This window comes from Canis lupus, chromosome X (genome assembly GCF_048164855.1).
Source record: "Canis lupus baileyi chromosome X, mCanLup2.hap1, whole genome shotgun sequence".
NCBI lineage: Eukaryota > Metazoa > Chordata > Mammalia > Carnivora > Canidae > Canis > Canis lupus.
In genome coordinates, this window is record NC_132876.1 from 112,717,966 (window position 1) to 112,729,989 (window position 12,024).

Consider the following 12,024-nt stretch of genomic DNA (forward strand, 5'->3'; position numbering starts at 1 on the left):
TCAAGGAATTTGTTCACCGTATTTGATAGGCATGCCTGGTTACCTCTTCTCACCTTGAGTGCAGGGACCTTTGACAGCCCCCATTTGCAGCCAGTTGTGTGTTTTTTTTTTTTTAAGATTTTATTTATTTATTCATGAGAGACACAGAGAGAGGCAGAGACACAGGCAGAGGGAGGAGAAGCAGGCTCCATGCGGGAGCCGGATGCAGGACTCGATTCCAGAACTCCAGGATCACGTCCTGAGTCGAAAGCAGACGCTCAACTGCTGAGCCACCCAGGTGCCCCCAGTTGTGTTATTTCCTGCTCTCTGATGGCTATTATTCCAGAAAGCAGAGGTTCTCAAACTTTGGTACTTAAGCCTTAAAGAGAGCAATTTGGAACGACTGTCAAATGACAAAAGTATATGATCTTGGGGATCCCTGGGTGGCTCAGTGGTTTAGTGCCTGCCTTTGGCCCAGAGCACGATCCTGGAGTCCCGGGATCGAGTCCCACGTCAGGCTCCTGACATGGAGCCTGCTTCTCTCTGTCTTTCTCTCTCTCTCTATCATGAATAAATAAATAAATCTTAAAAAAAAGTTTCTATATTTGTTTAAAAAAAAAGTATATGATCTTGATTTCCACCAACTCCACATTTAAGACGTTTTCCTATAGCAACGCTTGCTCATGCAGGAGATTATGGATGTTAATCAGTGCAACACAATTCATTATAGCAAAATACCAGAAACAACCTAAATGTTCATCAACAGGGGACTGAATAAATAAAGTAGGAGATACTGTACAGATATAAGAAAGAATGAGAGAATTTTGTATGATGACACGGAAAGATCTCCAAGGAACGGTATGTAGTGAAGCAAGCAAGGGGCAGAACAATGCATATATGTTACCACTTCTGTAAAATGGTGGTGGGCTGCAGGAAAACACATATTTGTATTTATTTGCGAGAGCGTAAGAAGCGTCCGGTAGCTTTCGCATATAGGAGCGTAGCCACGGTGGTCACTCATGGGAGGGAGTGGTGATGGCTGCTGGGAACTGTGAGGTAGCCTCGTGACTTTTCACTGAATACCTTTTTTATGCTTTCAATTTTGAATCATGAGGAAAGGGAATCCTGGGTGGCGCAGCGGTTTAGCGCCTGCCTTTGGCCCAGCGAGCGATCCTGGAGTCCCGGGATCGAGTCCCACGTCGGGCTCCTGGCATGGAGCCTGCTTCTCCCTCCTCCTGTGTCTCTGCCTCTCTTTCTCTCTATGTCTATCATAAATAAATAAATAAATCTTAAAAAAAAATTGAATCATGAGGAAAGCTTACTTATTCAAAAGCTAAATATATATTTTAAAAGTATGAGACAAACCCCTTGTGTTCTGAGGAGTCACCTGGGGAGCTTGTTTTAAAGTGCCGATTTTTAGGCCAAACCCCTAGATGTTCCCAGTGGATTGGGAATTGGGAGAATCGGCATTTTGCAACAAGCAGCCTGGGTAATTCTAATATAGATGGTTCTGGAACAGAAGAAGAGCCCTGGAACAGATGGCCACCAACTACATCCATGCGACAGCTTTATTTTTATTGAACATTGAATACATGCATCTGTCCATTTAATAAATTATGCCTTATTATATTAAGAAATAAAACACATTTCTTATCTCCTATGACTTAAATATTCAGCTACACAGATTTGACTTAATGTCACACAGACCATGTACAATGTGACAGAAGCATTAGAAACCTCTTGAAAAACAAGAATACAACCAATGAGCACACTTCATAGATAGAATTTCACACGGTCACACAGTTAAGTTTGCACATTTAAAAAAACCTGAATCATTCATATTAATATTGTGAATTTCTTATAAATAATTCATTAGTCTAAGGAGTCTAGGCAAAGCCAAGGCATGACATTATTTATATTAAGTACCACACCTGGAACTTGTTCTGACTTATTTTAACACAGAGCACATTTCTGATGCAATAAATATTTACAGTTAATAGTAACAAGTACAATTATAATTTACAAAATATGAGTCTAATATTTAAAACAAAACAGAAAATGACATAAAGGAGTTTGTGCCAACTATTTTTACAACTCAGACCTTTTCAACCAATTTTATTACCCCAAATTCTGCTGACTTGGATGCAAGAAGGGCTGTGTTTGAGTCTGTTAACTCCAGATTACAGGGGAAAACATTTTTTTAAATCAGTTTCATTTTCTTAATGTCATACATTATTGATATATCAATAGCACTGGCTAAAACTGAAGCAAAGTGATGAAAAAAATTGGATTGACAACAGTCCTAAATTATGTACTGTACTTTGAACACTGAAATCCCGAGGTATACCAAAATTTTCAAGCTTGTCTGGGAATTAATGAGGTGTTGAATGTGTGAAGTTTTACTGTCCATTAAAACGATCCTTTTAAAAAACCATAACATTATGTGAGTCCTTCCATGTCATTATATGGTTCTGGGAATGAATTTTGAATTAGGAGGAAAAAAGGGAAATATCTTCTAGAATGTGAGCTCAGAACGAGCAGAGAGACGATGGTATGGGAGCTTGAAGCAGGGCACCTAGGGCTAGGCACTCAGATACCGGAGTCCACACCTGTGCTCAGAACTTAGTCCAGGACGTATTTTTCTGATAAAGGCTATTCATGTGACCTGGGTCTCCAGGCTTCTGGCTTCTGGAAAACCGCCTGTTCGGGGGCGAGGCTAATCCTAATTCAAAGAAGGCCGCCCGGATGGACTGTTCTCGCTTGGGTCCTCTGTATATGGTTGTTTGCCAGGGGTTCTTTTCTCCTCGGTTAGTCCCAGAACTGGGTGGGAAATTCTTCCCAGGGCTTCCAGTTGCAACTGAAGTGTGTCTCTGGGGGCAGCTGAACTAAGGCACTTCCTTGCCCACCTACTCTGTGCTATATTTCGGCCTCTGCTGCAGCAAGTCCTTCACTTATGTGCTTAGGAACATCATCCATCCCCTTGTGTATGTCCCTCAACCTCCTTGGGAGCTCGTGCCTTAGGGCAGAAGCCACAGTAGGGCATGGGACTGTCAGTTACCGTGAACCTAATTCCTCACATGCGCAGGGTTTGGGAAGCAATGCTGAGCAGTGGAATGGATGGGGTCTTAAGAGATCCGGGGCCACGTTCGGCTGTGCCATGTGACCTTGGGTGAAGTGACCTCCCTGAGCCTCAGCCTCACCAACTGAACTTTTCAAGGTGCTCGTGAACAAGAAGAGAAATGTGCTCAGCACTGCATTTGGCACGTCACTGGTGCTTGGTGAAGTCGGGCCCCTTCCTTTCCAACACTTCTAGAGCCACAGAACTGCACTGAGGTTTCCCACAGATACGATGTGTTCTGTAGCTTGTGTTTCTGCTCCCAAGGATCCCGCCCTTCTTCTCGTAGACTTCCACTTCAGTGTGACATGGACCACTGTTCCCGCTAATAGGCCTCTCTGGGGAAGCCAACAACCACTTGGTTCCCTGCCTTGGGCCGAGTTAAACAGACTCACTTTGTAGGCACAGACCATCCTATAAACTGGGAAAGTGATGACCACACCGTTCTTCAATATCACGGAACGGCCATGAATAGAAATGAAATCAGATTACGTTGGACCATATGAAACCCTTTTGTAGGTCAAATATGGTTCAACATCTGTAGTTTCGTGCTTCAGCCTCACGGTTCCCTGGGTCTCTTAATCTAATCGTAGATGGTCACTAGTAAACGTCATTTACAAATGTCCATAGTAAAGGATGTTAAGCAGCTCTTTGGCCAGCAGGGAAGGCTTGGATTAGACGAGACAATGATATAAAAGTGCTTTATAGACCATGAAGACTAGGTAATGGAAATTATTTTTGGAATTAATCGTGGACATGGAATATTTTAACCCAGGGGCTCTTAAACTTTTACAAAACTAGATAAATTCCACTGAGTGCATTTCTAACGTGATTTCACAAAAGAAAAGTCTGTTTTCAGTGTGCGATTTGTTGATTGCGCTGGATATATTCAGCTGGAGTTCACGCTTGGCCCTCCCTAAAAAAAGGGTGTCTTTGAAGGCCAAAGTCCCGGTAAGAGATTGCTTGATATTAAACTTACTGTATTTGTGTTGAGGGGGTAGGGGGCTGCCAAGGTGGGGGCCGAGAGGAATGACCGTCACATACAGAATAAACTAGAGCTTGTGAGAGCTTCGTTTCTTTGGATAGCTGACACAGCCTGGCCCCAGGAGGGTGAATATTTTCTTTGTTTTCAGCTGTTAATCCATTTTGTGAAAATTCAGCCAAACGTTAGACAAATGTGCAAAATGTGCTCCATTCCTCCCAGCAACCCAGGGTTAGTTCTGAGCCACTCTCCAACAACAGCTCCTCTGGGACCTGGATGTGAAGGGCAGAAATGGCAAGAACGTTTGCCTGTTTCCCATCTCACCACCACAGAAGTGAGTACTATTCATTCAACTCTCATATGGTCAGGGTCCCAGGGCGATCATTTCTATCTGGCTTTTGGGAAAGTGACTTAGCTCCCGTTTAGTCCACGGATTGAGGGTGTCATTCAACTTGTAGTCCCCAAACAAAGCTAATCTCTCTTAGTAGAAGACATCTGGGACATGAACAGACTCTGAAACCAATAACCACCTCGACTTTTGGCATAAACCAAGACTTAGTAACCTCGGTGTGCCTGTGTCCTGTGGACAAGTTCCTTTATTTCGGTCCCGTGTGCATTTTCCTAACAGGCTGAGTTCGGTTCATCTGAAGCAGCCTCTAAATGGTTTATTTACCTACGGGTTCTCCGTCCTTCAAGATGAAACCAAATTGTTTGTGTGGCAAAGAGGGAAATCTGGGGCTTGTTAATGAAGCAGAAGGCCAGGTTCGGTGGCGGAGTGAGGCAGCCAGAAGAACAGGGTTTAGCTATCCACATTTATGGGGACTCATCAAATCACCAACAAGGAGGGGCCTCATCTGCGCCAAGCAGGGAGGATCATCTTGCTGTGGAAGATCGCTCCTAACAGCAGCTGCGCCTTCCCTGCCAGCAGCAGCCGTTGGTGGGAAGACTGCCTGGTTTATTGCTTAATCTATCACTGTTGAGCTGCCTGCCTCAGGGAGGCTCAATTTAAGATAGATTGAAAGGTAGTGTCTGTCAATTGAATAAACACAGATGGTTTTCCACAGCAAAAATTGATTTTTTTTTCCTTGCCAAAGACATAAGCGCTAAACGTGATTATCTCTGGAAGCCAGGCGTGAAATGTCTTAGCTCCAGCCCCTGCCACGCTCTGCCCTAACAGGGAGGTGATCTCACATGGGGCATGGGGTGTCTCTCACTGTAATTTTAGGTTCCTGAGGTGGAATAAGAAGTTGACTTCCCTAGAGAAAGGCCAAGCTAAGTCCATCCCGATAAGAAGGTTTGAACCCATCCATCAGTTGATTCACAGAACAGTTTTACCAGTCCTGGGTCACCGGCTGGCAGTGGCCTTCTCCAATCCTTTCATTTAGGAGTCACAAAGAGGTGATAAGATTTGCCTCAGGACACACAGCTAGACCTAGGCTTCGATCCCCTCACTGTTTGTCCAGAAGCTACGAAGGAGACTGACACAGTCTACGCCGCGATGTTACCTGAAGGAGTCATTAAGATGAGTCCCACTGCCCAAATGTCTTTGAAAGCAGGTAGATCAGAGGTGCTCGAACAAGTCACACTAAGTACCCAGAATGCTAGACACTGTAGCCCCTAACTAGATATGAAGTCACTTACACTCAAGAGTCTTGAAGAAATCCAAGGGTAAAACTGTGGAGTAGGAGTTCAAGGTAACAGGTGCAGGGAGGTTGGAGGTGAGCAAGGAAAAGTACCCTTTGTATAAAGAGGAGATTGAGCAATATGTTTCCTTATGTGTCTTTCAGCTTTAATTCCAAAACATAATAAGCTAATGGGGCATTATTCATGTGGATTATTCCAGTGAGCCCCTGGAAGTGATAGAATCGTCCCTCTTCTTCCATTCCACTACCGTGACCGTGACTGTAGACTGTCCGTTGGAGGATTTCCCAAGAGGAGTTGTTACAAAGGTAGCAGAAGTGGGACAGCTGAGAGCGGGTGGGCTGTATAAACGCTTTAGAGACAGAACTAGAAACAATGACAAGGCTCAGAGGAATTTAGCAGTAGAGGGACCCTAGTCCTGTCCTCTCATTCTAGAGATGAAAAAAATGAGTCTAGAGAAGGGAAGTCGATAGCTAAGCTCACAGCTAGAGACAGAGTTGGGATGTCCAGTTAAAAATCTTGGTTCTTTCAGCTTCACTACCTGTCTTGCTTTTCAGACTGTCCCATGTCATCGTGGACTCCCAGGAAAGCAGGTGGGCACGGTACAGAAGTGCATGCAGCAGGGAGAAGCGAAGAGGTCTCACTCCGGCTAATACAACTGTAAACACGGATCTTTACAACCGTCTTCATCCTAACTTCTAAAGCTCTGTAGACAGAGAGCCCTTCCTTGTATCAAGAGATGAAAGGCCACGTGGAAAAAAGAGAGCTGACAGTTCCTTCTCACTTGGACAGAGAAAACCAGAACTAAAACCGTCTTTGGATGTAAGGGATACACATTAGGGCACGTTTGCAGAATTTGGATTTATCCGAAAGTGGCTTAACATGTTTGCAGTCTCTCAGAATTGGCCTATCCTAGAGTCAAGAAAAACTTGATTCAGGGTTTCTAAAGTAAGAGAAGTCAAATTCCTTTACTGAGAAAAATAAAAAGATTTCAGTCCAGTATTTTTCTGCACTTGGCTATTTCATAAATCCTCCTCTTTAGAAACTTAATGTATCTGTAGCTGTTTTACAGTCAGTTCCTAAAGCTAAGCCCTCTGTAAATTACTTCTACATTTTCAAACAGAAATACATATTACTGAAATTTTATTCATTTCCTCCCACAGACTTTAGGTAAACATATGTTAAATGTAAACATGTTTCTGTTTCCACTCAGATGTGATCTGGTTTTTGTTTTTTTTTCATATGAAATTACTGCTTTAACGTAGCAGACAGGAACAGCCAAATCTAAGTAAATACACTTGGCTGAAAACCTGTATACCAAAAATAAATACTATACTTTATGTACTTATAAGTGATGAATTGAAAACACAATCAGTTCTTCCCAAAAGAATTTCTCTTCTGTGGTAGAGCTAACTATACCATGGATGACTGAAATGGGGTAACACCAAGAAGGATCTCCGCCGAGTTAGAAGTCAGAGTGTGAGCTAATCAATCCACAGGCTCGCATGGATCTTGGTATATGTGTCTATGTGTTTGTTTGTGTTTTTGCCTTAAAATGATGTGTTGAGTGTTTCTCCTGTGTCCCCAGTAACATCTTTTAAAAACAATCAAGACTCAAGGATTTGTTTTAGACTGACTTCCGGTGTTATCAATTTGAGAATGGTCCCTCATACATGGGACTTTGTCATAGGGTTGGCTTTCATGTTTTGAGTGTAAAAACCAGTTTCTTGGTTTGTGATTATAAGTATTCCTAAAAAATGACTCAGATCATATTTTTAAAGCGCTAGTTTCTGCTTAAAGAAATAACAAGGTAGAGTCTTTCACAAAGTGGACATCTAATGTATAATTTTTCTGCTTTATAAATCTGGTTGTTCATATAGTTTCTGTGACTTAATTGGCCATCCTTGTATATCAGCCGCTTGGTGCTTAAAATGATAATTTCTTATTTGTTCCCTTTTCTAAAAAGGGGGAAATTGGCTCTACATCAGAAGAAGCATTCACAAGTTGAAATGGAAAACGTAAGCCTTGATGGGCCTTTCAAACATAAGAGCAATCCATTTGGGCTTCTCTGCAACCTGCCTACACACTCATAGCCTTCCAAGGGGTCGTTGGAGGGTATACAACAGATGTGAGGGTTCTTTACTAGCCAGAAAGTAAAACCAGGGACCCCCTAGGGCGACAGGGTCAAGGTCCCCCTAGACATACCCTTCATGACAGATGTTTCCATTGATGAGGCTGAAGGTGGCCACAGAGGGGTTGGTACTCTTGAAGGAGGTCATGCAGGTCGTGCTTCTGCCGGTGCTGTGAGAGCGGGTCATCAGGCCAGGCCGACAACAGAGGAGCTGGGTGTTGAATTGTTTCCTGAAACTCTTGCTCAGCAGGTAGAGGGCAAATGGGTTCACGCAGGAGTTGGTGAAGGCCAGGAGGCGGGCACAGATGCTGGTGATGAAGTGGAGCATGGAGGTGTCCACCTCGGAGTAGTGGTAGGAGCGGTACAGGTAGATGATGTGGTTGGGGAGCCAGCAGAAGGCAAAGAGGCCCACGAACACCAGCACTGTCTTGGCAAGGCGTTTCCGGGATTCAATCTAAGGAGAGAGTCACACACACAGAGACAGAGGGACCAAGGGACAGTGTGGGATGAATGCAGAGAGACAACGATTCAGACAGAGAAAAAGAAAACAGGGAGAAAGAATTGGGGGGAATAGATGAGCTCACAGAGCCACAGAAAAAGAGTTCAATGGGAGAAGGAGGACAAGAGAAAATCAAATAAAATGAGAGAACAACCGAAACAGATGGAAAAAAGGGGGGAAAGTCAGAAACACAGAAATGGAAAAGTCAGGAAGTAGAAATCCATGAAATGGAATATAGTTAGAACGTGCCACTGAGAACAGATCCTTAAACAAAGTTGATTACATGCTTGAATGGATTGCACAATGAAATTTTGGTAAGTGACCTCTTTTTTCCTCAGGAGAGCACTGGTGCAGTTTATCAGCCATATGACTCCATGTCTTTCTTGGCTCCACAGTTAATAATTTCTTATTTCCTCTGATGCTCAAAAAAAAAAAAAAACCAGCCAGCTTTGTTCTTTCTCATTGGCCAAACCAAAATAACTTCCTATTACTATTTTTTTAATCTCAAGTTCTTTCTGGGCTAAACTATGCAGGAAGCTTTTTAGACACAGTGGGCTGAGGATCTCCTTTCGCTTCCATCACCCTCTGCTACTACTGCAAGGGCAGATATCTTTCTTATTAAAGAATTTTAGGGGGCAGCCCGGTGGCTCAGCGGTTTGGCATCACCTTCAGCCCAGGGCCTGATCCTGGAGACCCGGGATCGAGTCCCACGTTGGGCTCCTTGCATGGAGCCTGCTTCTCCCTCGGCCTGTGTCTCTGCCTTTCTCTGTGTGTGTGTGTGTGTGTGCGTGTCTATCATGCAAAAATAATAAATAAAATCTTTATAAAAAAAGAATTTTAGGTACAATGGATGTTTACTATTGAGCGGTCTTTCAAATACAGAGACAGTTTCACTCAAAACTGCCCCTCTCTCCTCATAATTGAGGAAAGTAAAAAAAAAAACCAACCAATTTTTTTTTTTTTTTTTTTTTTTTACCAACCAACTTTAAAGGGTGAAGCCACCCACTGAATCGGCTGTACATTTAAACGGATGGGGCATCTTTCTGCTTTTTCCGTCATAAATACCACAGGATCTACATTTGGGCTAGAAAGCAAGAACTGACAAAATCGAGAAAGCTGGAGCCCCTGGTTTCTGCTATTCATATTTCAAGTTTGAAATTATGCAGGGGGGCAGCCCTGGTGGTTCAGCGGTTTAGCGCCGCTTGCAGCCCGGGGTGTGATCCTGGAGACCCAGGATCGAGTCCCACATCGGGCTCCCTGCGTGGAGCCTGCTTCTCCCTCTGCCTGCGTCTCTGCCTCTCTCTCTGTCTCTCTTTTAAAAAAAAAGAAATTTTGCAGGGTTATAGGGGATGGGGAAGGGAGTCTAATGCATTTGGAGGGCATTCTGCATAATGGGCACTCTAGGTCACGTATGTGCTCTGGCTTTTAACCTTACAACAGCCTTACAATATAGGGAGCGATCACCCTATATCATGGGTACGAGAACTGAGGCTCAGAAAGAGTAAACGAGTTAGTCATGAAGTCTGGATTTGAACTCAAATCAATGTAAGCCTATCTTAATTGAACTTTTCTGTTTCCTCAACCAGCCTCATTTTCTTGCTCCCTCTGCTTTGTCCTCGTGTGGTAGTCCTCCTCCTCTCCAAACAATGTGACTGGAGTTAAAAGAAGTCACATCCCATTGAGTCTCAACATTTTATTCTGTTAACAATGCTTGTTCAGATATTTCTTAAAAAAAAAAAAAAAAAAAAAAAACCAAAAAACCAAAACCGTACTTCAAATCTTCCAGATTCTCAACGCCTCCCTAGCTTAGGTCTTTAGTAAGAGAGCAAGATTATAAAGGATACCTGAATTCTTGGGCTTCTGTGGCTAGAAGTTTCCATTTCCCATCTGCCTGCAGATTACCCACCTCCTTTAATTGCAGAATCAGGTGACATGACCACCTAAATACTACCTGTCAGTGGGGTGCAAAAGGGATCAAATCCCTAAAGAGGAAACGAATCAATTCTAAGCACCCACCTGCTTCTTGACGTGTATATTCCCTTCCACAGGCAGATTGTAAGCACTCTGGATCAGATTTCGAGCAATGAAGTAGTAGTAGACAGAGATAATTGACAGTGGGATGATGTAGAAGACCAGGAAGGAAGCCATGGAGTGGATTTTGGGGTGCAGCTCGTTAGAGTGTGGGTATGGGGCACAGCTGATGAAGGTCTGGTTGGTGCTTTCCTCATGGAAGGGATGTAGATCAGAGAACACAGCCTCCGGGATGGCCAGAAGCATGGAGATAACCCAGATCAATGCAGCTTTGAGGCAGATCTTCATCAGAGCATGAGAGGCCTGGATATCCATTGGCCGGACGATGGCTTTGTACCTGGGGCAGGAAAAAGCGAATGTTGTGCGTAAATTGCCTAATATTATTATGGATGTCAGGGCAGGGACTAGGGTGAGGCAAGCCAGGCACCTGGGTACAATATTTGAGGAGGTGCTCACTCCCAGGTTCATGCAAGTGCGGACTCTACTTACACAACCATAACAGCGAGTGCCTCCCTAAATGTTATACCTGAGGGACGCCTGGGTGGCTCAGTGGTTGAGCATCTGCCTTTGGCTCAGGGCGTGATCCCAGAGTCCCGGGATCGAGTCCCAAGTCGGGCTCCCTGCATGGAGCCTGCTTCTCCCTCTGCCTGTGTCTCTGCCTCTCTATGTCTCTCATGAATAAATAAATAAAATCTTTAAAAAAAAAATGTTATACCTGAGTACCTCGCCCTCCTTATCCTAGTCCTGGCTCTGAAGGATGTCACGTGCTCCTGGTTCTTCACCCACAATCTCTCTTAATTGTAAGGATACTTCTCAGAAAAGCTAAAGTGCCTTTCATTTTTCTTCTTGGGCCATAGAAACTAATAACAAGCATGATTAAAGACGGACATGGTGGGTGGGTGGGGTGCCTGGGTGGCTTAGTGGGTTAAGCGTCAGATCCTTGGTTTTAGCAGGTCATGATCTCAGGGTCATGGTATCAAGTCCCATGTCAGGCTCTGTGCTCAGCACAAGGTCTGCTTGAGATTCTCTCTCTCTCTCTCTGCCCCCCCCCCCCCCGCCGTACTCTATCTTTCTCTAAAAGAAATAAATAAAAATCTTTTTTAAAAAAGGACACAGGGACAAGAGGGACAAGAAGGTTACCTTTTTAAAAAAGATTTTATTTATTTATTCATGAGAGACACAGAGAGAGAAAGAGGCAGGCAGAGACACCGGCAGAGGGAGAAGCAGGCTCCACGCAGGGAGCCCAACATGGGACTCAATCCCGGGTCTCCAGGATCAGACCCTGGGCTGAAGGTGGTGCTAAACTGCTGAGCCACCAGGGCGCCCTGTTTGTTTGTTTTTGGCAAAGCCTTCAATTTGGGTATTCAAATGCAGTTTAAGGAACCTGAAGTCATTGAGTATTTACATTTCCCTCTTCTCTTTTCCAAAGGGTGCAGAACAAATAGCCCACTGAAAAAGCATGCCTGTGATTGTCAAATTAGTTTTCCCCTGCCTTCCTTCTCTCCTTCAGCCTCATCTTCTCTTGCAGTATTTGGGTCCCTCCTGGATTCTGAGCATTATGCGCCCCTGTGTTGGGCTGAGTGCTCTAGGAAGCAGACACTGACATGAAACCAGGAGGACAAGAAGTCTATTGGGGAGTAATACCT

General features: G+C 44.1%; 1 protein-coding gene across 2 annotated transcripts in view; it reads right to left on the reverse strand.

The window, feature by feature from the left end:
• Nucleotides 1-1,533: 1,533 nt before the first annotated feature.
• The window catches only part of GRPR (gastrin releasing peptide receptor), a 37,294-nt gene continuing 26,803 nt past the window's right edge, over nt 1,534-12,024 (reverse strand). Inside the window, exons 2-4 of one of the 2 annotated variants that reach the window (XM_072815408.1) lie at nt 10,364-10,715; nt 7,923-8,302; nt 1,534-4,348 (exon numbers count right to left, since the gene is read on the reverse strand). In XM_072815408.1, the coding sequence (XP_072671509.1) occupies nt 4,309-4,348; nt 7,923-8,302; nt 10,364-10,715 (772 nt within the window). In that variant the 3' untranslated portion in view covers nt 1,534-4,308. Of the gene's footprint in view, nt 8,303-10,363; nt 10,716-12,024 lie in introns of both variants that reach the window. The other variant, XM_072815409.1, reaches the window with a different exon arrangement.